The sequence below is a fragment of the Amyelois transitella genome, chromosome 22, assembly GCF_032362555.1.
Source record: "Amyelois transitella isolate CPQ chromosome 22, ilAmyTran1.1, whole genome shotgun sequence".
Lineage (NCBI taxonomy): Eukaryota > Metazoa > Arthropoda > Insecta > Lepidoptera > Pyralidae > Amyelois > Amyelois transitella.
In genome coordinates, this window is record NC_083525.1 from 6,118,642 (window position 1) to 6,145,565 (window position 26,924).

General features: G+C 39.9%; 1 protein-coding gene across 2 annotated transcripts in view; it reads right to left on the reverse strand.

The window, feature by feature from the left end:
• Positions 1-26,924, reverse strand: part of LOC106129934 (unconventional myosin-XVIIIa) — a 188,884-nt gene that overhangs the window by 100,859 nt on the left and 61,101 nt on the right. For both annotated transcript variants that reach the window (XM_013328646.2, XM_013328647.2), the window contains 14 exons: positions 11,219-11,401; positions 10,793-10,972; positions 10,204-10,328; positions 9,486-9,623; positions 8,990-9,133; positions 8,500-8,729; positions 7,884-8,034; positions 7,516-7,626; positions 7,083-7,212; positions 6,503-6,599; positions 5,904-6,027; positions 5,228-5,375; positions 4,648-4,748; positions 3,789-3,901 (listed from right to left, as the gene is read on the reverse strand). In XM_013328646.2, the coding sequence (XP_013184100.2) occupies positions 3,789-3,901; positions 4,648-4,748; positions 5,228-5,375; positions 5,904-6,027; positions 6,503-6,599; positions 7,083-7,212; positions 7,516-7,626; positions 7,884-8,034; positions 8,500-8,729; positions 8,990-9,133; positions 9,486-9,623; positions 10,204-10,328; positions 10,793-10,972; positions 11,219-11,401 (1,975 nt within the window). The remainder of the gene's footprint in view (positions 1-3,788; positions 3,902-4,647; positions 4,749-5,227; positions 5,376-5,903; positions 6,028-6,502; positions 6,600-7,082; positions 7,213-7,515; positions 7,627-7,883; positions 8,035-8,499; positions 8,730-8,989; positions 9,134-9,485; positions 9,624-10,203; positions 10,329-10,792; positions 10,973-11,218; positions 11,402-26,924) is intronic.

Below are 26,924 nucleotides of genomic sequence, written 5' to 3' on the forward strand. Positions count from 1 at the left end.
TCTCCATAGATGGGGCAATATTTTACAGAAATCAACTAGCTATAAAAAATATTAAGAATTGTTAAAAAAAGATTCACTTATGGTGAAGAAATTTCAGCAACAAAACACACTGTTTCCTGTCTTACTGCCGAAATAAGAATAGAATGCCGTTCCTGGCCTAGAGGAATTCTTCGCTCTACGGTTGAACCAGGTGCAAGGTGGAGAGAAAGGGTCGCAAAAATACTCGTAAACAGTTGTATCTTACTAGGTATATCGTGTATGAGCGTACCTGAGGTGAGGGTCCGCCGGACGGAGGAGGCGCGGCGCAGCGTGCCCGCGTCGTGTATCGTGTATCGTGTGTGAGCGTACCTGAGGTGAGGGTCCGCCGGACGGAGGAGGCGCGGCGCAGCGTGCCCGCGTCGTGTATCGTGTATCGTGTGTGAGCGTACCTGAGGTGAGGGTCCGCCGGACGGAGGAGGCGCGGCGCAGCGTGCCCGCGTCGTGTATCGTGTATCGTGTGTGAGCGTACCTGAGGTGAGGGTCCGCCGGACGGAGGAGGCGCGGCGCAGCGTGCCCGCGTCGTGTATCGTGTATCGTGTGTGAGCGTACCTGAGGTGAGGGTCCGCCGGACGGAGGAGGCGCGGCGCAGCGTGCCCGCGTCGTGTATCGTGTATCGTGTGTGAGCGTACCTGAGGTGAGGGTCCGCCGGACGGAGGAGGCGCGGCGCAGCGTGCCCGCGTCGTGTATCGTGTATCGTGTGTGAGCGTACCTGAGGTGAGGGTCCGCCGGACGGAGGAGGCGCGGCGCAGCGTGCCCGCGTCGTGTATCGTGTATCGTGTGTGAGCGTACCTGAGGTGAGGGTCCGCCGGACGGAGGAGGCGCGGCGCAGCGTGCCCGCGTCGTGTATCGTGTATCGTGTGTGAGCGTACCTGAGGTGAGGGTCCGCCGGACGGAGGAGGCGCGGCGCAGCGTGCCCGCGTCGTGTATCGTGTATCGTGTGTGAGCGTACCTGAGGTGAGGGTCCGCCGGACGGAGGAGGCGCGGCGCAGCGTGCCCGCGTCGTGTATCGTGTATCGTGTGTGAGCGTACCTGAGGTGAGGGTCCGCCGGACGGAGGAGGCGCGGCGCAGCGTGCCCGCGTCGTGTATCGTGTATCGTGTGTGAGCGTACCTGAGGTGAGGGTCCGCCGGACGGAGGAGGCGCGGCGCAGCGTGCCCGCGTCGTGTATCGTGTATCGTGTGTGAGCGTACCTGAGGTGAGGGTCCGCCGGACGGAGGAGGCGCGGCGCAGCGTGCCCGCGTCGTGTATCGTGTATCGTGTGTGAGCGTACCTGAGGTGAGGGTCCGCCGGACGGAGGAGGCGCGGCGCAGCGTGCCCGCGTCGTGTATCGTGTATCGTGTGTGAGCGTACCTGAGGTGAGGGTCCGCCGGACGGAGGAGGCGCGGCGCAGCGTGCCCGCGTCGTGTATCGTGTATCGTGTGTGAGCGTACCTGAGGTGAGGGTCCGCCGGACGGAGGAGGCGCGGCGCAGCGTGCCCGCGTCGTGTATCGTGTATCGTGTGTGAGCGTACCTGAGGTGAGGGTCCGCCGGACGGAGGAGGCGCGGCGCAGCGTGCCCGCGTCGTGTATCGTGTATCGTGTGTGAGCGTACCTGAGGTGAGGGTCCGCCGGACGGAGGAGGCGCGGCGCAGCGTGCCCGCGTCGTGTATCGTGTATCGTGTGTGAGCGTACCTGAGGTGAGGGTCCGCCGGACGGAGGAGGCGCGGCGCAGCGTGCCCGCGTCGTGTATCGTGTATCGTGTGTGAGCGTACCTGAGGTGAGGGTCCGCCGGACGGAGGAGGCGCGGCGCAGCGTGCCCGCGTCGTGTATCGTGTATCGTGTGTGAGCGTACCTGAGGTGAGGGTCCGCCGGACGGAGGAGGCGCGGCGCAGCGTGCCCGCGTCGTGTATCGTGTATCGTGTGTGAGCGTACCTGAGGTGAGGGTCCGCCGGACGGAGGAGGCGCGGCGCAGCGTGCCCGCGTCGTGTATCGTGTATCGTGTGTGAGCGTACCTGAGGTGAGGGTCCGCCGGACGGAGGAGGCGCGGCGCAGCGTGCCCGCGTCGTGTATCGTGTATCGTGTGTGAGCGTACCTGAGGTGAGGGTCCGCCGGACGGAGGAGGCGCGGCGCAGCGTGCCCGCGTCGTGTATCGTGTATCGTGTGTGAGCGTACCTGAGGTGAGGGTCCGCCGGACGGAGGAGGCGCGGCGCAGCGTGCCCGCGTCGTGTATCGTGTATCGTGTGTGAGCGTACCTGAGGTGAGGGTCCGCCGGACGGAGGAGGCGCGGCGCAGCGTGCCCGCGTCGTGTATCGTGTATCGTGTGTGAGCGTACCTGAGGTGAGGGTCCGCCGGACGGAGGAGGCGCGGCGCAGCGTGCCCGCGTCGTGTATCGTGTATCGTGTGTGAGCGTACCTGAGGTGAGGGTCCGCCGGACGGAGGAGGCGCGGCGCAGCGTGCCCGCGTCGTGTATCGTGTATCGTGTGTGAGCGTACCTGAGGTGAGGGTCCGCCGGACGGAGGAGGCGCGGCGCAGCGTGCCCGCGTCGTGTATCGTGTATCGTGTGTGAGCGTACCTGAGGTGAGGGTCCGCCGGACGGAGGAGGCGCGGCGCAGCGTGCCCGCGTCGTGTATCGTGTATCGTGTGTGAGCGTACCTGAGGTGAGGGTCCGCCGGACGGAGGAGGCGCGGCGCAGCGTGCCCGCGTCGTGTATCGTGTATCGTGTGTGAGCGTACCTGAGGTGAGGGTCCGCCGGACGGAGGAGGCGCGGCGCAGCGTGCCCGCGTCGTGTATCGTGTATCGTGTGTGAGCGTACCTGAGGTGAGGGTCCGCCGGACGGAGGAGGCGCGGCGCAGCGTGCCCGCGTCGTGTATCGTGTATCGTGTGTGAGCGTACCTGAGGTGAGGGTCCGCCGGACGGAGGAGGCGCGGCGCAGCGTGCCCGCGTCGTGTATCGTGTATCGTGTGTGAGCGTACCTGAGGTGAGGGTCCGCCGGACGGAGGAGGCGCGGCGCAGCGTGCCCGCGTCGTGTATCGTGTATCGTGTGTGAGCGTACCTGAGGTGAGGGTCCGCCGGACGGAGGAGGCGCGGCGCAGCGTGCCCGCGTCGTGTATCGTGTATCGTGTGTGAGCGTACCTGAGGTGAGGGTCCGCCGGACGGAGGAGGCGCGGCGCAGCGTGCCCGCGTCGTGTATCGTGTATCGTGTGTGAGCGTACCTGAGGTGAGGGTCCGCCGGACGGAGGAGGCGCGGCGCAGCGTGCCCGCGTCGTGTATCGTGTATCGTGTGTGAGCGTACCTGAGGTGAGGGTCCGCCGGACGGAGGAGGCGCGGCGCAGCGTGCCCGCGTCGTGTATCGTGTATCGTGTGTGAGCGTACCTGAGGTGAGGGTCCGCCGGACGGAGGAGGCGCGGCGCAGCGTGCCCGCGTCGTGTATCGTGTATCGTGTGTGAGCGTACCTGAGGTGAGGGTCCGCCGGACGGAGGAGGCGCGGCGCAGCGTGCCCGCGTCGTGTATCGTGTATCGTGTGTGAGCGTACCTGAGGTGAGGGTCCGCCGGACGGAGGAGGCGCGGCGCAGCGTGCCCGCGTCGTGTATCGTGTATCGTGTGTGAGCGTACCTGAGGTGAGGGTCCGCCGGACGGAGGAGGCGCGGCGCAGCGTGCCCGCGTCGTGTATCGTGTATCGTGTGTGAGCGTACCTGAGGTGAGGGTCCGCCGGACGGAGGAGGCGCGGCGCAGCGTGCCCGCGTCGTGTATCGTGTATCGTGTGTGAGCGTACCTGAGGTGAGGGTCCGCCGGACGGAGGAGGCGCGGCGCAGCGTGCCCGCGTCGCCCGCGCCCGCCCACGCGCCGCCGCCGCGCGCCCCCGCCGCCAGCCGCGCCAGCTCCTCGCTACATATACAACTCATTTTATATTGTCGCGTTGCATTCATTCTTCCGTCTGGTTTTGGGCCCGGTTGCATCCTCGCCACTTTGGAGAGGAGCCCGGGATATGCCTTTGACTTTGGATTGGGTGAGTCAGGTTTTCAGGACTCCCGTCTGACCTCCGCGACATTTGCAGTGGAACCCAACGCCATATTTGATCGATCATGGGTACACATCCAGTTGCCTGAATGGGCAGGTTTCCTCACGATGTTTTTCCTCACCGTGGGAGCATAGGTTAGTATTCAAACTAATGTACATACATAACTTCGAGAATAGTCTTTGGTACATGACCGAGGTGGGATTATTGTACTGTATTATTTATAAATACTTTAAAATACATTTTTATCATTTATAGTATTTTATGCAGCATCAAGCATCAAGGTATTATCATCACTTGTGAATACATATTACCGTACCATTATGTTCAATAAAGTTCTTTATAAAAAAGTGCTTTGCATTTAATCGCAAGTTTGTATCTCTTATGCCTATGTCCGAAGTCAAAGTTCAAGACAGACTTGAGTTCCATTTAAAGGAAGTTAAACACTTATTTAAACACCTCGCTAAAATAGAAATGCTCTTCCAACGTTGCGAGAAAAAAAAACCTAATTTTCTCCAATCGAGCTAGCTAGAAGCGATCAAACATTAATAATTTTCGAAAAGTTGAAAGCAGACGCAGAATTAAAAATAAAAAAAATAAAAGACGATTAACTTACTTTTGACTTTCTTGCAAAAGTGTAAGAGCTTTCTTTGTAACAGGACTTTCTCTACTCGCCTTCACCCAACCCGTGACATCATATAACACTGGATTTGTACCCTGAAAACGAAAAAATTAAAATACTATTAAAACTATCAGCTCGTAGCAGACATTCATCTTAACAATTTGTTGCATTTCAGAACAGTGAAATGAAATTTATATAACTGGAAAAGAAAGATTCTTATTTGGAGGAAAATTACTTACTGTTTCAAATACAAATTGTGTTATGAGGTCACTTTCATAGTTAAGTGTTTTCAGTAACACATTCCACTGCTATACTTTGGGGAACAGACTTCGTTGTCTGCAATTTGTACAATCTTCAGATCCTCTTCTATTGAATACATATAGTCACGTCTATATCCCTTGCGGCTACTCCGCACACAGAGTCAACATAGTCTCTCAAAAAGACTGAAAGGCCACGCTCAGCTGTATGGCTTCATGATGGATTAAGATTCAAAGAGTGACAATTGCTAACCCATCTAAGCTTAGTTATTTAGAATCCTGATTTTGAATTCGAATCAAATGGTTTTTGTTTCTACCTGCAAGTGTTGCAACATGAACTGCCTCGCGTGTGGAGCCTTCTTGATCAGATACTGCGTCTGGTTGGGCGGCCCGTAGTGGGTCATCACACGCTCCAGGAACGTGTCATCAGACGAACCTGGATACATTGATTCCTCGTCGAGTAACCTGCAAAATATTTTACATACATACATACGTATAATAACGTCTATATCCCTTGCGGGGTAGACAGAGCCAACAGTCTTAAAAAGACTGATAGGCCACGTTCAGCTATGTGGCTTAATGATAGAATTGAGGTTCAAATAGTGACAGGTTGCTAGCCTGTCGCCTAAAAGAAGAATCCCAAGTTTATAAGCCTATCCCTCAGTCGCCTTTTACGACATCCATGGGAAAGAGATGGAGTGGTCCTTTTCTTTTTTGTATTGGTGCCGGGAATCACACGGCACAATAAATAAAATATTAAAATATTATAAATAAAATATTTTACATCTAAATTTATTCAGTTTTTGCATTTTATTAATTTGTCCACGTGCTATACAACCTGCGGTTTTGCTTATAAAAATATCTGTAAAGTCAGTAATTTTTACTATTTTTAAGGGTAGATAAGTGTTCTATTAACGTTTCAAACTACCCTCAAAAAAGGCTATCATTACAAGCTCTCCATACAAATAGTTTCAAATAGCTAGATTTTAATACCATAAAAGTCCGCGGCGATCGCAATCCCTCAAATCGGCCTGCGAGCTACGCACGATGGTGTTCTGCGGAGATTTGTCCAGGAGTTCCACCATAGGACCTGGGTTCACGGTCTCCGATAACCAATCTGAAAATAAAAACAAGTATTACGATGTAGGTATATCACTACAATTATTCATATATAGCGTCATAATAAACGAAATGGCGAATATTAGAATAACAACTTTTTCTAGTGTAACAACTTAACTTACATACATAGATGTGGTCACGTCTACATCCCTTGTGGGGTAGATAGAGCCAACAGTCTTGAAAAGACTGATCGGCCACGTTCAGCTAATGATAGAATTCAGATTAAAATAGTGATAGGTTAAGCCTATCCCTTTGTCGCCTTTTACGATATCCATGGGAAAGAGACTGTACTGGTACCGGGAACCACACGGCAAATAACTGTAAGTAACTCTGTTACTATATACCTAATGCTATAGGTTTTGGTATTCTTAGTCCCAATTGATAACTACGCCAGGACGATCATGATAAGAGGTAGATATGTAAAAATAACCATCAAGCATTTGTATAAATATAAATATAAATAGTATGTCTACCTTCCTCAGCGCCATCGTCGAGGGTGATACCCTCCTGTGCGTATCGTTCTCGTGGTGCAACCAACATTGCTTCGTGGAAGACGGCTTGCAGGCGTTCCTGGAAACATAGAATAGAATAAAATATTTATTTGCATTTCACAAGGGTTTACAAAAAGTATACCATAGAACATATAATATTAAATGCACTCGTCAACAGCGTCTCAATCTTGACAAATTCCCTGCCAATTCGCCTCTATTTCCGCATCCAAGAGTTCCATACAGGGTAATTTGATATGATGATGACTGTACCTACTTATGCCAGCCCAAGACAAACGCATTTTTCTCAATATTGGCGCTAAGTAACTTTGGCGCTTTATTGAATATATATTTTATTTTTGCATGGCCAATTGAGTTTTCTATATGTATGTCATCATACTACAACTTTATCAAAGTATGTAATGTCTGTATATGTGTTATTTAAAGTTGTATCTTTCCTCTCTCTTAAAGTGATAGAAAGAGTGAATTGTTTTTCGAACCAATTGATGAATGGATGCACAGAGCCATCTATTGTCACTTCGCGAAGTTATCGTAAAACACTCACTTGCAGGTAGTTGGAGAGTAGTTTGGACAGAGGCGCACCACTCTGCTGACCGGCACACATAGGATTGTCAGCACCAGGAGAATCCAGGACTAAAAGGGACGAGGAGGTCCGGCATGAGGTGGTGAGACTCCTGCGTTAAAAAAATTGGATTGTTCAATAAATAACACCCAAATGTAGGTAACAATTAATGTATTGCCTTTAGAGTTGGTTTGACAGGTATGGTTTGTCTACGCCTGCCTGTACCATTTTAATATCTGCCAAACTCTCTTTAGGCTTGTAGACTATATATATTTCTGATCACTTTGCTGGTTGTAATAAAACCAATATTAATTGTATTATACGCCCATTTAAACATATGTAATTGCAACATCCACTGGTATGACAAAGGAGATTGTTTCAATAATTGTCCTATAAATATATTATATTGATTTACCTGTTAACTAGTGCTGCAATCATATTGAATGCTTCATTATATAGTCCGGTGACAAACGCATCAAGGGCTTCTGTGCCTGACAATTCTCGCTCGTTTGACGGCGATGGCGTTCTGAAAAAGAAATGTTAAAATATTTTAGAACAAATCAAATTGTTTTGTATATTGTAACGTGTTTTTATGTATTATGCATTGATATTTCGTACATACTCTGTATTTAATAGATAAAAATAAAGAGTTCCTCACCTAACTGTAGAAATAGTTTCAAAGCACCGAAGACGGCGCATAACGACGAGTAATCAACTCCCTTTTTCTATCTACATACATCCTGCATGATTGATATTTCATACCTAACCTTCCGAACTTCCTACCTGAGAGTGGAGTTAGTTTGAGGAGAACTCGGCACCGCTCCAGCGAAAATGGCGCGCGCTAACTCCTCAGCGCCGACGGAGAGCAGGCGAGCGGCTCGCTGACCACACCCAGTGCTGGCGAATTGGTACTTCAATCCGGAGCCTGTGTTTGCTGAAATTAAGGTGTATTACGTTATTTTTTATAAAACAATATGATATGGTTCGAAGGGACATCGACTGCCCTAAACTATAAGCGATAAATTGATGAAACCGAGAATGATTTAAAGTAAAAGTTAAGGGGACCCTAAAAGAGTTTTCATAAAAAGATAAAATAATTAGGATGACGCAAACGAAGTATGCAGGTGACTTAGAAATTTGAAACATGTAGCTCTACAACTTTTCAAATACCACCGTAAGTTACATGGAACATATTATTTTCTTATCTTTAACCACACTAACTCATCCCGAATGGCATACAACGGCTACAATTCGCCGTTGTATGCCATTCGGGATGAGTTAGTTCCAGATCGCCATTTGTTCCTGTTCACTTACACCAAGCTGTTTCAGCGCTTACTTCAGCGCTACTTGCTGGAGTTTATGATATTATACCCTACAATTACTTTACGTATTTTCTCACCTTTAACCGCACCAGCCCATCCTAAGTGGCATACAGCGGCGACGATCTTCCAGATCGCCATTTGTTCTTGTTCAGTAACGCCAAGTTGCTGCAGCGCTTCCTTCAGCGCTGAGAATTCTGTAGGCGCGTCGGCTTTCTCGCTGCCGCCGATGAATGGGTTCGGCGCGTTCACTGGGGCTTGATCGAAGAGCAATTCTCGTCGGAGGCGGCCATCGCAGCCGTGGAATATTCTGGAAAATAACATTATCAAGATTTCTCGGTTTTGATCGTAGACGGCCCCGAGTCCCTCCCCAGGGTGGAAGGGGGTAAACAAAATGATGACAATATATTCTTTTATTGATTACTTTCGAGTTATTTACTGCAACCAATACGAATATAATATATTGTATTGATTGCAGTAATAATGAATGATCTGTTAAATAATACATTTATCTTTTACTCTATTGTATCAACATTTTGTATAATAAAATGTTAATAAACAAATACAAACATATGCAAAGCTTTGAGTTGCGTCTGCCCAGGTCTTAGATCAGGTAAGAGAGTTTGCACGGACGCCGACACGAGGGCGCCACCGCCGTCGAAATCCAGTGACGTCAGTGACACAAAGCGGGACGCGTGCGGGTTTGAACTTGTGCTGAAAAGGAAATAAAAATAAATACAAATTTTGTTAAATACCTACAGGAAAAGGCAAAATGTTGCATCCTCACCACTTTGGAGAGGAGCCCAGGGTATACCTTTGACCATGGATCCTGGATTCGGTGATTCAGGATTTCACACGTAGCGACAAACGTTTAAAAACGTTTTTCAAAGTTATGTACCTTACATAACTTCGAAAATAGTCGAGATGGGATTTGAACCTGAGCCTTTTATGGGCATCACGCATTTTAACCGAAACTTTACCGATTTGACTACCGACGCTCTAAAATGAGATCCACTCTAGGGACGCACCAAATGCGTATAAACCAAAAGAAGACCTATTAACTTACCGACAAGATCCAAAAGCATGTAGCACATCAAAAGCGGCGTCGAATCTCTCGGGCGTTAGTTTGGAGCCCTGCGCTGGATACGCGCTGGCCAAGTACCACACGCAGTGACGCATTGCCGAGGTCTTGCCTGAGCCGGACCTGTAAAAATAAATCACTATTAGGAACTGTTTTCGTGGTATGACAAATTCTTAATTTGGACGTATTAGCATACACGCCTTAATCCGTGGTGGGGTAGGTTAGAGAAAGGATTAGATAAACCAGACAAGAAATTAAAAATGGAACATGCATTACAGGTTAGTATGTGAAAGTCAAATTATTATTAATATTAAAATATATCATAACGCAACATTTTAATAGAAAATCTCTTTTTATGGGAAAATCATTATTCATGCATTTATGGCAACTATAATGTGAAATTCCATACACTCCCTTTTACTGCGCTTACGCCGTGTCTAATTCAAGTAATTGGTATCTACAACAACGCAAGTATAAAATAAAATCTTAAGTAACAGTTATTTTTTGCAACGGCCTCCCTTTAGCCACATTAAGATGAATAGGTGCATGCAGAAAAAAATTGCCTAAGTGATTTGCATATAATTTTAAACTAATTAGATAAATATGCTACCTTAAAATAAATTTTTCTCTGCCTTAAAATTGTGATAATTTTTTTTATAGAATACTAATATGAGTGTTGCATGTGAAGAAACCTCAAACTTACCTTCCAAGGAATACAATGGCCCTGTCACGTCTGGAAGCAAGCATACAGCGGTGCGCGGACTGCGCAGCCGCGAACACGTGGGGCGGCATGTCGTCTGCACGGCAGCCTCTAAACATGGCGGCCACCTGAAAGACACGATATTGAAGTTAAAAAACATAGTCACACAATGTTCTTTTTTCAAAGCCGACTCCAGGCGGCCAAGCCGGCTGTCTTATCCTACTTTTTTGTGGGGATAATCCTTTTCTTCAATTCGCCACGCGTAAATTGCCATCAGATACTCTATTCCTCTTATGTAAGTATGTAGTGAGTCACCTTCATGCTATCAATAATCCACTTGTTTGAGCTGCCTTTGCTGCTTCAGCGGTCCAAGTACCTGAATACTTAGCACTATAACTCTCAGTCATTGGACAGGCCGTTTGCATCTCGACAAGATCAATCATGATCTTAAAAAAACATACCATTAAAGTTATCACTTTCTTTCTACGTGCAAATAGGAACTCTCTTCCTCAGCGACCCAAGTACTTGGCAGCTACGTACCTAGATCAATCCAGGAAAACATAAAATATTTACCATTCAAGTTATCACTTACTTTCTCAGTATAAATAGGAGCCGTCTTCTTCGGCGGTCCGAGGACAAGGAGAGCATGGCCAGCGCGGGCATGCGGTAGGCCGGCCGCGTACCGAGATCGCAGCACGTGGAGCGCGCCGCACTCGTTCAGACAACGTAATGAAGCTATGTCTTCGCATCGCTCCAGTTGTGGTGGGTTGGCCTGGAATAGGTACAATTTTGAAGGTTATTTGACGCATCAGTGTCATTTACTTGTACTTAATTTTACACAGCTAATTCTCTTTTTCACTCTCAATGCCATTGCGTTTATTCTGCTTTCATATTTATTTATCTGTCTCACCCCTTTCTTACCAGTCAATAATGTTTGGATCAACACGCCTCTAGGATGAATTGGTAAACTGCTATCAACCTAGTCACAGTCTACTAAATTTCAATAATCATCATTTACCTTTTCGAGATCGTCTTCATCGACGGTGAGTATCTCTCCAGTCTGTACCACCCTGACCTTCGCCCGGCCAGCGTCCGCGTCCCCCTCCCTGATAACGGCTGTGAACCCGCCTCGGTGAGCGAGCCACATCTGACCAGTTTGAAGCCATTCCTTCTCGCATGCCAATTGTTCTTCTGATTTCGCCTGGGGACAAAGAGAAAACATAATTTATTAATCTATAACTTTATTGCCTTAATACTGAAAATAATGCCTACCATTCAACTTCAGAATTCAGAATAATCACAAAAGTTAGTCATAAGTAGTTAACTATGAGATAGATCACAAAATAGGTGATAATAGTACCGTCATCGGTAAGTGAGAGTGTAGAGGGATCTACCAAGTGGTAAGTGGACAAACAGGTATTCCATTCAAATGCCACCAAAAATATTAAAAAGCATTTTGCAAAATTATTTGACTTAGCAAACTCTGTAAAGAACATTTGTTAGCTAAATTTTAGACTTGCTAAGGCCAACTATTTTGGCTGTACGCTAACACTTAAAAGAAATCACTAACTTCTATCATACTATAAAAAAGAAAACGAAATGTTCCATATACCACAAGAATTTATTGCTGGTAGTAAGTAACAATCACTTAAGTGATGGAGCATAACATTACACTTTACTGCATTACCACGCTAATTTTACATAATGTTGCATTTTCCTTCCTAATTTGAACGACACGAGCTTTGCTTATTACGAGTTTCACCACATCAGCAACATTAGTTAGAGTGTAATTCCGAACACGACCGCAGAGTTCTAATGCTAAATTATTTCACATTTATTTGGACATGCGACGGGAATTTGCTTCAATTACAGCAGCTTCAAGTGTGATATGATAGTACTGAATTAACAAAAATTGCATTAGTGACATTTAAATTAATATAAGTTTAGTTTAAAGAGAGAAAGCAAATATTCAAGTTATGTTTGGTGAAAATTGTAGAATTAAACTAGTCACTTCATTTTAAAGTGTCAAGTCACAAAAAACTCAAACACTTAGTTTATAATTTGGAAACATTAGTGACCATATAATGCAAAAATATGTAAAGTTCGGAATGTTCCTTTAACTTCAGATTACTGCGCAAGCGCAAGTAGCCGATTATGAATAGGAAGAAAAGCTTGTCGCTTTCACCTACAGAATAACAATGAACATTGTAAAATGTTATGACTCTTAAGAAATGAGTTTCAATTTACTTAAAAGCAATAAAGTAAATTCTAATCGTCGTTAGAAACGTAAATATTTAAATAATAAGAATTATAAATTATTAAAGTTTTGTTTATTGTTACCTGTATAAACACTGGGGCAAAGTCAGTAGCAAGAAATCAAAGCAGGTAAATTGCAGTAATTGCAGGCAAATAAATATTGGAGAAAATAAAGAATAAGTAAAACTACGTATTACTACTAACAGACATATATTTCCACTTGCCACTATCTTTGTAAGTTTAGTTATGTTTTATCCATATTCATCACTCATTCACGCTCGTTAGTTGAGATACTCGTAATCTTGACTGACCTTACATCAGAACATCTCCGATTTGATCACAATAGGTCCTTAATTTTTTTAATTACGTTGGACTTGGCGAATGGCGAAAAATATACTATTAATTTATTAGCGGAGGCTCTGAAAATTAGCTCGTAAAAGCGCTACAGTAAAAACGTGCGAATGAAATAAATATATTTAAAATATATTTGCGAACATAAAGGCAAACGATTACAGACAAGGAGTAAAACTGTTTGATGTATATGCTAGCGGCAACGGCAGATGGTAATATGACACTCAAAACAGCCTAATACATCCATCAAAAGACAGAATAATGTGACACATTTCTGAGAACACATGAAGACTGTTGTTCCTTCAGGCAAAGACTAGTAATTTGAACTATTACATAGTCAGTGACGAGTCTAGTCGTGCAGGGAAACTTGTACTAATAGGGAGTATTAGTGGTGTTTAGTAGACGTTCGGCTGTTTCTATAGAACTTACTGTCGTGTGAAATAATATGAATGCGAACAGCGTAACGATTCTTCGAAGTATGCAGGGATCGTAGAAAGATGGAGTCTCTGCTCCAGGAAAAAGGCGTGATTTTATATATGAAGTTTTTTTAAAGATTGTTAGATGATTAACTACATTAATCGTAGTCAAAATATTATGAATTATGAAATTAGTTCAATCTACAAGTTTAGTTTTTTGATGTAAGTCTAATATCCTTACCCGTTATGGGAATGATAGAGCTAACAGTCTCGAAAATACCGAAACGCCACTTTTAACTGTATGGCAAAGTGATGAAATTGACATTCATATAACGACAGGTTGTTAGCCCATCGCCTCAAAGATGCAAATGAAGGCAAGCAGCTAGTACATATTGTGTTTATTGCCTGTTTTATTCACTACCAGAACAACTTGCACTAGATGAATTTACGCCTTAGTCGTCTTTCACAACATCCATGGGAAGGAGATGGAGTGATCCTATCTTCAAATGTCAGGAACCAAACGCCATCTCCCTTTATTTTTCCAGGAAAAAACTTATTTCCTACGCTTGAAAGCTTTAAAACTGCGATAGCAGAGATAATATTATGTCAAATGAAAGATGCATTGAACATTAGAATAAGTGGATTGATAGTGACGTTCTTCTACAATGAAATAGGTGAATCGTGCGCGTATATCTAAACAGCGTCAACATTATGTTAAAGCCAAATGTGATTTATATCATCAGAAATCTATGCAAATACCTGTGACTAAGTCAGATAAATCAGTCTTTGCTCAGACGAGGCAAATAAATAAATCATATATATACGACAATCGCGAATTTCAAACCTACGCGCATGCAGCGAACCTGACGCTCAGGGTTGTCAATTGTCAGATTTAAGTCATTGGTTATCTGAAATATTATGTCCAGTTTATGAAAGTGCAAATCTCTGATGTTGCTGTGTCTAAAGCTATTTTATGAATAGTTGTAAGAAGGCTTATGCCGTATGTTTTAAGGAAGTTATCATGATATTTGTTTTTTATAAAGTTATTGAAAGTGAAGAATTATTTAAATCTTTTTAAGTTTATTTTTTACGTAAGTCTTTTTCTCTCTCTTCTTTGCAAGTATTCCGCTGCTTCCTGTGCTATCATTCAGGGCTCCGTCCACACCCAGTACTTTCTCTCAAATTTTAAATCCATTGGCTCGCATTTCATTTAATGCGACGTGAAGCCAAGATTTCTTCAAATTTTTTAAGTGACTATCAGTGGTATTGACGGCCTCTGTGGCGCAGCGGTAGTGCGCTTGTCTGTGACACCGGAGGTCCTGGGTTCGAATCCCGGCCAGGGCATGATGAGAAACGAACTTACTCTAATTGGCCTGGGTCTTGGATGTTTATCTATATAAGTATTTATTATAAAATATAGTATCGTTGAGTTAGTATCTCGTAACACAAGTTTCGAACTTACTTCGAGGCTAACTCAATCAGTGTAATTTGTCCCGTATATATTTATTTTATTATTATTTATTATTATTGTTAACTTTCATAATATCAAGCCTCTTTTCCGGAGGAGTAAGCAGAGACTAAATCTTTCCACTTGCCATCTCCTGCGTACTTCTTTCGCTACATCCACATTCATAAGTCTCTTCATGCAAGCTCGTCAGTTTCGGGGACTCTTTGATTGAGACGAAGCGGAAAGAATGCGACATGATACGACCCAATACAGCATAGTGGTCTAGAGTTGCTAGTATTACCTATTGAATTAAACATTACTAATTTTTATGTCTTATGTCAGACAGGCAGCCCTAAAGTTTCGCCCACTAAGTCAACACACGAACTAGGAAGTGATCAACGCATGATCTTTTAAATGAGACCTACGCTAAACAATTACTGAACTTGCCGTAAACTATATAATTGCAGATAAAGGTTTTTAAATCATGGTAATAAATGTTTAAAAATACCCGAAGTTCACTAAAGCACGTGCAATAATAATAATTCTCTACATAAAGTAAAAAGATTTGACAAACTTGGTCTAACGTTCAGCTGTTTTAACCATCAAAAAATAGTCAAACTAAAAACATATTTAATCACACTTGATTCTTGGAGGGGTAGGCAGAGAATTAATTTTTCCATGTGACGTCGTGCATCCGTGGTCTTCTCTGAGCCCCTCTTCACCGTCCAGGACTCTTTAGAAGCGCCCCGGGACTTTTTGCCTGTGGCTACTTCAACGTATTACCTGCGACGTTTTACCTAAACGTCACAACCTTAGTACGATCTCTATATAATTCTTCTGCTTCATCTACATTCGTCAATCATCCACAATGAAAAAATAAAAGCAATAAAATGAGAAAAATATGTTAAAGCAAATAAATATACATTAGCGCACTATAACAGTAATCACAGACCAATTAGAATAATGGAACCTATCAAAGCATATCAGATAAGTCTAATCAATAATTATGTAGTTTCTAGCTTATTACTCGACATCAAAATGCATAGCAAATTGCAATTATATAGTCATAATAAATAAATCAATAAGATAAAGCTACTTGTGCGATACGATTTCACTAGATCGGCGAGTTTCATTACTGATTGTTTTGGTAGTCTCGTAATTATAAGGAGTATTATATTATTGTTGCTTGAAAATCTTGCAGTTGGTACAACAATTGGTAGTAAAAAGTGACCAAATCAATTTATATGGAACATGGTTGAGATAGAAAGAAAGATAATTATACATATTAGGAAGTACTAACAAGTTAAATTATATAACTCTTTGGCTTACTAACATCAAAGACACTAACTATAAATTTGAAACACAGCAATTATAACAGAGAATTATATCTTTAATTTATAATATATACCTAGTTATCTACCTAATAAAATTGCGATTCTTTTTTTGGCGATAGGTTAGCAACCAGTCACTATTTGAACATGACCTTTAATTTTTTTCGAGAGGTTGGCTGTGTCTACCCCATAAAGGATGTGATTATATATATGTATGTATTTACCTAGTTATAATGATCACAAGAATATGAAATGTCTTAAAGTTACGGTCTTTTATACAAAATTCTGCTCTGTATCCGCGGTCCAATGGTACTAAAATTTTCATATACGTCACGTTTCTGGTAGGGTAGGTCAAGACTACATTTTCCATTTCTTATATGACCAATTAAAGTATGCCAAGATTCTCAACAATATTTCAGTGGATCCGCTACTATCTCCTTATAAGTATATCTGTGCAGTCGTACCGATCGAAGTCTGACTTGGCTTAGATCCCGAGTGAGTATAAATCTAGAAATAGAGGAACACGCGGTATGTTCCCGCTGACGCTACTTATTCGCCTCTGGAATTAACAACCGTATTTACTTCAACTAGAAGCATATTATGTATTAACAATATTCTAATTTACGGGAGACTTGGAAAAATTATATTGGTCACTAGTTATAGTCCACAACGATAAGATGTTTACGTCTTACACTGATTTTCATAAACCTCAAATATATCTTTTCTGCAATGCAAATTTAATTAAATGGCCAAAAGTCACTACACGCCTTTACTTTCACATGAGTGAACCTTTTAGTTTCGTTTCATCGAAATTGAAACACTGAACGAATTTAAGAACATTTTTTCAGTCATAATGTTTGGAAGGTGGAATTTAATTTGTAAAATTTGGGGAGAGCAATGATAAATCACTAAGTAGAAGACATCGAAGAAAGACCAACCATCTTGGGTTTATGTGAACATTAGAACAATTAACTGCTTGGCCGCCAAAGGACTTTGACAACGACACTAAGGGCTGACCTAATGATTAGACCTTTTGCTTTTGTACAAGTCGTTATGCCTTATCCGGTCTTTTCACAAAAAGCATAAGGTACTTCTACTCCCATTCATTAATTCTTGAGAATACCAAGATATTTTGAAGTTTGCGTGTCACAAAAACATATTGAGTTAGGTAACGCTGATTTTTATCATAATTTGTTTTAAAATAGTCGACTTTAATTCTCCCTGCAGATGGGTGAATTTGTGAACTTACTAATTCAAATTTCTTACAAACTAAACAAAACATTAATAAATAAATGTAAACAAGCAAATTGCAATGATCGATTTAGTCCAAATTATGTTCTAAACTTGTGTTATGGGATACTAAGCTATAGATACTACATTAATATGCCCGAGAGGACCCAGCTAATAAATATACATAGGTAGAGACAGATATTTTACTTAATTCATTTTAAAACCTAATAAGGCCCATCGTCACCCATTTTATTGCTACAGTGTTACAAGCTAAGCCAAGTTAAATTTAGCCTCCGGAACATAACCGGCGCGGTTACAAAATGATGCATGCTTGCTTGTACTACCGCCCACGCGGCACTCGCAGTAGGGTTACCCCCGTAGAGTTATATAAAATAGACAGGAACCATATTATTTTAATGAAAATTGATTAGGTTGGTATTATAATTTCTGATCTGAAATACGTAAACACGTTACAAATTTCAATTGGCTGAGAAAATATTACCTCTATTTGAACGAACACAAATTATAAAGAGTCACATATTTCATAAAATTAAAAATTATTTTTTAGAAAATAATAATTAACACCAACATTTGACTTGAAATGCTCCCAAGTATAAATAACTCACCAACTTCAGCCTTATGATGAAGACATAATCTTACTTATCTAAATCTTATGTCTCTATAATATAATAATACATAAATTTGTTCATAAAGGACTGATATCTGTTCGTGTTTAAGTCTATGGTTATCGTTTTGTGGGCTATAAACACAAACAAAGAAATTATGTTGTTATTACTACAGCACACAGTAATTATGTCTTTATCTCAATATGAAATTACGAAATAGCAAAACTAGTTCTCAATTAAGTTCTAAACAATATTAGTAGACATAATGGGAATAGGCGTCAACAAATGTCTTAATACAAATTACACCTGACTTGGGCGTTTTATTGATATAAGTAAGGCGGAAAACTATGTAATTCTTATAGGTTATACTGGGCCTTTTTGTTATTTTTTTTTTTTGTTTAACATTATAAATTTATTTCATACTAGCTGTGCCCGCGACTTCGTCCGCGTGGTATAGTTATTTTGGGCATCATATTTATTTTTGCAGGCGGTCACGCGTATTAGAAAGAACGCTGGTTCACCGTATTAAATGTTTCGCTGCAAATTGCTTATAACGACTATATCTTAAAACCTATTCGTCTGATTTATATACAGTAAATGGCAATTTTAGTCTACATGAAATGCCGAAAGTAATAAACATATTTATTTGGATAAGGATTAATACTGAATTAAAGAAAATTGGTTTCAAAATAACTTTTGTTTATAATGAAAAAATAATCTTAAAAAATGAACATAAAAGTGGTTATTGTAAGTAAACCTTAAGAGATAGATATATGCTCTCGCGGACTTTTTTGTGGCAAAAAATGAGTACTTCACATCTTTAGTACATTGTTTTACTATATCTTTGTTGGTTTGCGCAGCGTTCGCGTGGAAAGCTCGCAGATGGCCGACTCATTCAACTTTCACCTGCATAGTTGACGTTTCCCGTAGGAAATCCGGGATAAAATGTAGCCTATAGCCTTCCTCGATAAATAGACTATCTAACAGTGAAAGAATTATTTAAATCGGTTCAGTAGTTTCTGAGATTAGCGCGTTTAAACAAACAAACAAACAAAACAAACTCTTCAGCTTTATAATATTAGTATAGATAAAAGAAGCTGTTATCATTTGATGTTCATTATTAAAACCAGGCGATATCACTTATAGGGTCAACCCTATTTTTACTGCAGGTGTCTTTGTAGTTCCTGCGACCTACTAAGGCGTTATTTGCCCAAGATAATTTAAAAATAGGGCCTTATAAAAGTTAACGGCGACGGAGGCGCGCAGTTTCAGATTTTAAGATACGCCCACATTAGAGTTAACGAACTTTGGTAAATATTGCGTGATTCATTCGCTTTCATTATCAATACGAGAATTGAGGATATTGGATAATTTATATGATTGACCATTTATTTTATTTTAAGGAGTATATTCAGGATAACTATAGGGTACAATTTTTTCTTTATTAATACGTTCAACGTATATCATTGTTGGTATTTGTATATCTAAACTTCAGCAGAAGCTGTTTTGGCTGTGCATCAAAATTATTATTAATAATTATTTAGGCCACTAGTTTTTACTTAATTCAAACTTAGCAACTCTATTAAATAATTTTCCCATTCTAGATAAACGTAAGCAATTAATTTTAAAATTGCAGGGATAAGTAATTATAGCATACCTTACCAAATTAAATATAATTTAAAGAAAAATTACAGGAAAACGTGGGATTAATTACCAAAACAAATTGGTCCATATTAAGGCATTGAGATTAATTTTAATTCTGAATAGTATACAAACATGTCACGTCAAGTCTCGATAATACTTAAAGGTCACGTAAAGCTGGATGGCAAAATGGCGGACTCCTGCGACAAAAAGACCGTCAACTACGCTTTGAAGACGGTAAGAAAAACTGATAAACATACATATGTTACCCTATACGAGCTACTACAATGACTGGTTTGGGAAATAGATTGCGTAGCTATATGTTTTGGTTAAAAATGGTACCTACTAGTTAATAGTGTAACAGAATAGGAGAGCCGAGCCGAAGCTTCGTGACGTGGGAAAAGGCAAAGAAGGAGAAAATGTGGTAAGTACTAATTTATACACCATTAGGTGTAGTTGCGCTCCAGACAAGTTTCCGATAGACACCTTAAGATGTCCATGGCGGTCAATTGGTTAACTTGTGGAAAAACAAAACATAAACTAGAACACGTTCCGTTAGACGTTATAGTTACCAATAGCACCATATGCATCTCACACGGCGCACCAAAATTTGTAGAATGCATTAGCGTGTATTGTTGACATACCATGACCTCCAGTACTATAGTGGGTTAAGGTTTATGGTGATGTTTTTGTCAGTCTATGTTACTAACCATATATTTTTACTTCTCTTCTGCTGTTTGTCACTATAGAATACGTCTACACTATCTCGCTCCCATTGATTTTGTAAAAGTCCCCCTAAATCTTAATTCTTTAATAGAAGAAATTTCACATTTTTCTTGTCTTTTATCTTATTATCAAATAATTTGTCTTGAGTATGAAACTTACTGTTGAAGACTTTTATTATCTTACAACACTGCCATTTGATGTAGTATTATTAAGTATCTCATTTATTTCTTCATGAAATTAATTAGAATGTTGATTCAATAAAAAAGCTGTTGCAAGAATGTTAATCTTCATTCGTATACATTCATTAACAGTCAACACCAGCTAACTTATAACACCCTATTGACATGTCAATTGTGGGGTAACTTGCTAATTCAAAGCTGGAGTTAATTCGGAATTCAATTTATCTGATCATTACTATTGCAGCGACGGTAATTGTGCGAAATTCCACAGGGAGTGATTTGCATTGTAGCTATTATACCCCGAGTTAAGAGCGGCCATTTAATAATTGGGAAATAAATATCACTGTGTCACTATTTGAATCTCAATACCTTTATTAAGCAATACAGCTGAACGTGGCCTTGCAGTCTTTTCAAGCCTGTTGGGTCTCTCTTCTCCGCAAGGGATAAAGACGTGATAAAATGTATGTTTGTGAACCAAATATAACGTGGTTTCAATAAAGCTCCACATAAGTAATTTCGCATAGTCGCTGTTCGTGGCCTTCCAGTCATTTCGAGATTGTTGGCTCCTTCTACTCCGTAATGGGTAAAGACACTTTAAGCCTAAAAGACGCTAGATAGGTTTGATTTTTTAATAACATAAAAATGAAAAAATCTTTAGTTGGAAACTTAAGACAAGTACAATTAAAAAACTTAGGATAACCATTACACCTGCAAAAGTATCGTGGCATAATTGAAAAAAAAATAACGAACCATTTATTAGAGAAAGTGAAATTACGTTTCTACATAATAAAGGAGACTCTTAACTTACTCTTATTTATAATGTTACGCATTCAGTAGAACTAAACACTTTGCTGTTGCCCAACAAATATGTTGTTGAGGCTTATTTAATAGTAATGCCTGTGAATGTCTTAGCCAGAATGCTTAAAATAATTCAACTGAAAAATCAGAATTACTGCTGAAAATTCCGTAAATATTTTCCCAAAAATGCAAATATCAATTTAATAAGATTAAAACTACATGAATACTAGTTGTATTTAAGATACTTGGGAGGAAATGGAAAGTGATTTAGTTTAAAGTGACGCGATATATGTACATTTGGTTCTAAAAAATATGAAAGAAATTAAAAAGGTGCTTACAAATGAAATTTATAAATATTAAATTTGGTGTTTTTGCTGAACTATCCAATCTAGTGAACTATCCAATTAGGTTGAATTTACATTACTCTTGATACTGACTTCTGATAGGTACAGACAATCGTATAGTTAGAGCTGCGTTGGCATATCTCATGTTTTAAACCGGATCTACAGTTGACGACTTGCAGACCTATTTTCAATTACAATTTTTTTATGATGAATCTTACGAAATTTCTGACTAATTCTTAATTCATCAATGTATAAATACGTGTCAGAAATAAGCACATATCAAAAAGTAGTTAACAACAGATCTTATATTGTGGAGTTTTATATAAAATATTCCTAATATATATTGAAAGGTGAACACATCATTCAAAATACAAAATATCTACACGTCTCAAATAAGTACATTATTATTGTATGTAAGTACAACTTTGTATGTTTTACCGTATTTAATTATATCCACCTTACCATTGCGGGTTAAACCGTAATTTAAATTATCAACTGGATCTTCCTTTTTGATAAAGACGTAAGTAAGTATTAACTTTGAATAGATGCGTCTGTCAATAGTAACTCGTATTGAAGTGTATCCGTCGTGTCTAAGATGTATGCTTTCTTATTTTGAATCTTATTCTTACAGTGATTCTTCATGAACATATTAATAGTAAACGTATAATCACTGTATTTAGTTGTTTTTCGTCATGTGGTGGTTATGATTTACCTTAATCGCTTTCCTATTTAAGGTCGGAGATATATCTATAGGATTCTATATAAGTGTCATTACTGCTTATATGGGACGTGCATTAATTCTTTAGCTTATATGGATGACAGTGGAACGAGGAAAATACTTCATTCATTCTTAATTTTATTATCGTGATCCAATACAATGTTTATTTTGTGTTTATTATTATAAAAATCCATATTAAATAACCAAAGTTGCTACTTATAAATATGATAATTACCTTATTTGTACATTAGAATGGTCCGATGCGTATATAAGTCTTTCTGGATAGAAAATCAGTATTTTCTTACCGAATAGAGATATATCTTTAAAGTGTTTAAATGAGTATTTGAAAAATGATTGCATCTCAATCATTCAAACACAATTTTCAAAAGTATTTATCGTAAATGTGTTAATGGAAAATGTGCTTGTGCGAGTATGGAAATTATTTATTATTATTATTATAAATATTCTATATAAGACATTGTTAGCACCAAGACGTGAAATTAGAATAATAGATAGTAAACCGACATACTGCTTTACGTTTGTGGTATTTTAATACTGGTACAGAATTGACGAAGTGTGATAGATAATATTCACAATCCACTGTTGTAAATAACATTTAAATTATTCCGTAAGATGTGATAACGGTGCACAACACAATTTAAAATATTATCAAAAAGGAATTCATACTCGTATTAAAGCTTTATGAGTAGAATGCCTCTGAAATGCTTTATTATTTTTATATTTTCGGAACATTCCAATCTTCATAGTGTTTTCTCAAAGTAATAAATAAGATTTTAAGAACGCAACCAATAGAAAAAGATATGCAATATGTTCAACAGTTGGCATGAATAACTTAGAGTTGAGATCCAAAGTATATAAAGCATCCCATCAGCATGAAATGAGAGTACCGACAGTTAGGGGTCATGGATTACATGATTGGCAGAGTACACTAATTCGTTAGTTTATCTTCGCACCTCATGCACAGACCGATCAAGACTTAATACTACAACTGCACTCGACGACCGACGACTCACTAAATGTTTCCCAGGTCGTGAGCGGACATCGCACTGGCTACGCCCAGGCTAAGTGGTCTATAGATGTCGTTAAAACAATTTAGCCCATCCCTTTAAATTGTTTAGCTGTGTTAAATGTACTAAGACAATAACGGGAATGCGTATGTAAGAGTCTGGTTATCTCGGTGTAAGTTTCAACGGCGATAAAAAGTTACGGGCTTAAAATCACGTTCCGTTTTCTCTCTTCTTTTGTGTCTATTAGAATGATTACAAATATATTTATGAAAAAAAATTGTGGTTTAAAATCTCTTTGACAGCGACATGCTTCATCAAAAACACATTAAACATATCAACAACATGTTTTCTTAAAATTTCACAAAATACACCTGTCCTTCCAAACCATTAGGTACCCATAACGTTTTCACGCTATGGAACAAAAGAAATGTCTACTTATTTAATCGAGATACAGTTTCTTTAAATTGACCCACCTACATATAAACCAACTTACGACACATACGTCTAAGATACGGCAGCGATTGATCATAAACTGTAAATCGCAGATTTATTGCCGACGTCGGATTGATATCATTGGGAAATTTGGTTGACGGCGTGTTATGGCGATGATTTAACTGCGCGTAGACATGTAAATTTTAAGGGCTAAGCTGACATCTTAGTTGGTGGCAGAATGTCGGTGTGATTTGAAAATACCCGAATTTCTTAAGGACAGTAATATTTCTTCCTTTTGTACTATTATTTTGGACGATTAAATTATAAACCTTATTGCCCAACCAGCTTTCCTCGTCAATATTAATCTTACATTATGTTTCTAAGTCGTCCTGATATAAATTTTAGCCCTGTTTAAAGTTATAAAATCTGCAATTTATGATCAGCTGCACTAAAATCGGAATAATATAATACTAATATCTATTATTTATATTTTTATGCTCAGCTGGAGTACGTAAACAAAGTACACGAAACAAAACAACATGATACTTCAAACTTTCAAGCACATCTGGTCCACGCACTTGACCAGTTTCCCTACATTCGATATATACTTAACCATATGGGATGTAATTATAGATTTTCTCCAATCTTACTAGGCAACAACCAGAACTAGAAACCACTGGATTGGACGGAAATCCACTATTTATCGACAGCAAGTTCAAGTGACAACAAACATTTAATTGACTAAATACTTCCTGACATTAAGACAATAAACTGTGTCAAAAATTCGGTAATCATTAATCAATATAAAAAGAATCTGGAGTATTTAACACAAAAATTGTAGCACAAAGGAGCTACTTATTTCAATAGAAATATCTTCCAATAAACTAAGGTTCTTCTTACACAGATAATCTTCCCAGAAACATAATTGGGTCGAGGCTATTTTGTTAAAAAATAAAAATATTTAGGTACCTAAGAATAAAATTTGTTTATATTACAATCCGTAGTAATGAAGCCAATCAATTCGTTGTTAATTTTATTCTATTCATTCACAAGATGAGTAACGGACGATTCAAAAATGAAATAAGAAACGGATGTCAGTCTTATTATCACTAAAATAAAGTTGAATATCGAAGCTAGAGATATGAATTGCACTTACTACAACAGGTACAAGACAAGTCATTCATCAAAAAGACCAAGCCGTTTGTATCATTCATTTGTCAATCGTACGACAAGTTAAATTCATTCAGCTGGGCACTATTAATCAAATATTGTATTTAAACGATTTATTAGGTATATCAATAGTAGGTACTATTCGATTGGTTGTTTCATAAAACGCGATCAAATTCGAAGGGCGTATTAAATGTTTATTAAAAGAACATAACCGACCGATTGTTATAATTGACTGCTAACTTCTGAATAAATCTTTACTTTCTCCTTTTTCTAAAGAAACAACTCCTTTTTCTACAACCCTGGTCCTTGGACAAATTCTTCCAGCTACCTCAATCCTTAGCCACCTTAGCCCTAATCTTACTCAGAATCTATTAATGTCTCAATTTATCATGGTCAGATTTTCTATTTCAGTTTACATAACAGTAGTGATATTCTGGCAAAGAGTCCCAAATCAATTTGAAATATCAATCTGATATTTTAAACAAAACATTTTTGTTGCCTATCACTCAGTATTTATCATTATTATTAAAATATAGCCGTTGGTTGTCCACTTCTAAAGTCTTCGCGTGAAAACACAAACATTATGACACCTCACTTAATCCCCGGGCAGCATTCTCTCTATAGAATACTAATAAGCAGGAAACACCGAGCGTGCCATAGAGCGCCGTATTTAGAACCAAATGTATAAATAGATATCTTTGGATTGCACGACGTATGTTTTGATCTTAATTTTATATTGATGTCTGCTGGGTATTAGTTGGAAGAAACATACTGATGTTATAAATGCGAAAGTTTGTGTGTTTGTTACTTATTCACCTATACTATATTAGATACTAATATTATAAAGCTGAACAGTTTGTTTGTTTGTTTTAATGCGCTTAACTCAGGAACTACTGGTTCGAATTAAAAAAATCTTTTTGCGTTGAATAGACCATTTATCGAGGAGGGCTTTAAGTTATTAACATTACGCTGCAACTATAAGGAGCAAAGAAATAATGGAAAATGTGAAAAAAACGGGTAAAATTATTTATCCTTGAGGGCTTCAATGATGCCCAAAATAACTATTCCACGCGGACGAAGTCGCGGGTACAGCTAGTATTATTTACTCTTCATGGAAAATCGTCTTAACAGATTTCAAATGAACTTACAGCGATATGAATTGCGCATCATGACAGTTTAGACTGCAATCTTTTATATACATACATGATCAAAGCCACGGGATGATATAACATTAAAAATGCACATAAAATGCCGGCAAAGCGCCACACACTAGCTGATGAAACCAGAAATTGTCTTGTTTCATTTGAGTATACATGCTTTTTTGGAACTAAAGAAATATACGCCTTATTTAAATTAACATCCTACCAATCTTTGCCTGTTCCACAATTATATCTTTTAGATATCGTTAGGGAATTATACCTATCCTCTACGGAAATCTATCATCATAAAAGATTTTCAAGTTGACATTTATTAGTTTTAAACTTTACACTAATTAGTATACGGTATCAATTGTTATGCACGTCGCGCATCGGAAATTCCTACCCTTTTTGTGCCGAACTCCGGAAACCTATGGATACGTGACGAAAAGTTATCGTTTTTTTGTTTCTCTTTGTTGTCTATTTTTTTAACTTTTACGTGGGAGATTGAAAGTGACGATATTGTTATTTTATGCAATCGTATTCAAAACCATTTAAAAAATGCTTGAACACGATATGCATACAAAATTTTGTTTTCCAGCTAAAAATGCACAAATAAATCCGAAATGTATGTATGTCGTAAAAGGCGACTAAGGGATATGCTTATACATTTGGGATATACATTCTTATTTTAGGCGATGGGCTAGTCACCTGTCACTTTCTCAATTCCATCATCAAGCCAAAAAGCTGAACGTGGCCCATCAGACTTTTGAAAACTGTTGGCCCTGTCTACCCCGCGATGGATATAGACCTGACTGTATGTATGTATGTTTAAATGTGAAAGGAATGAATTTTGACATGTTTGTATAGTCTAATTCGCTTCGGTTATTTCTAT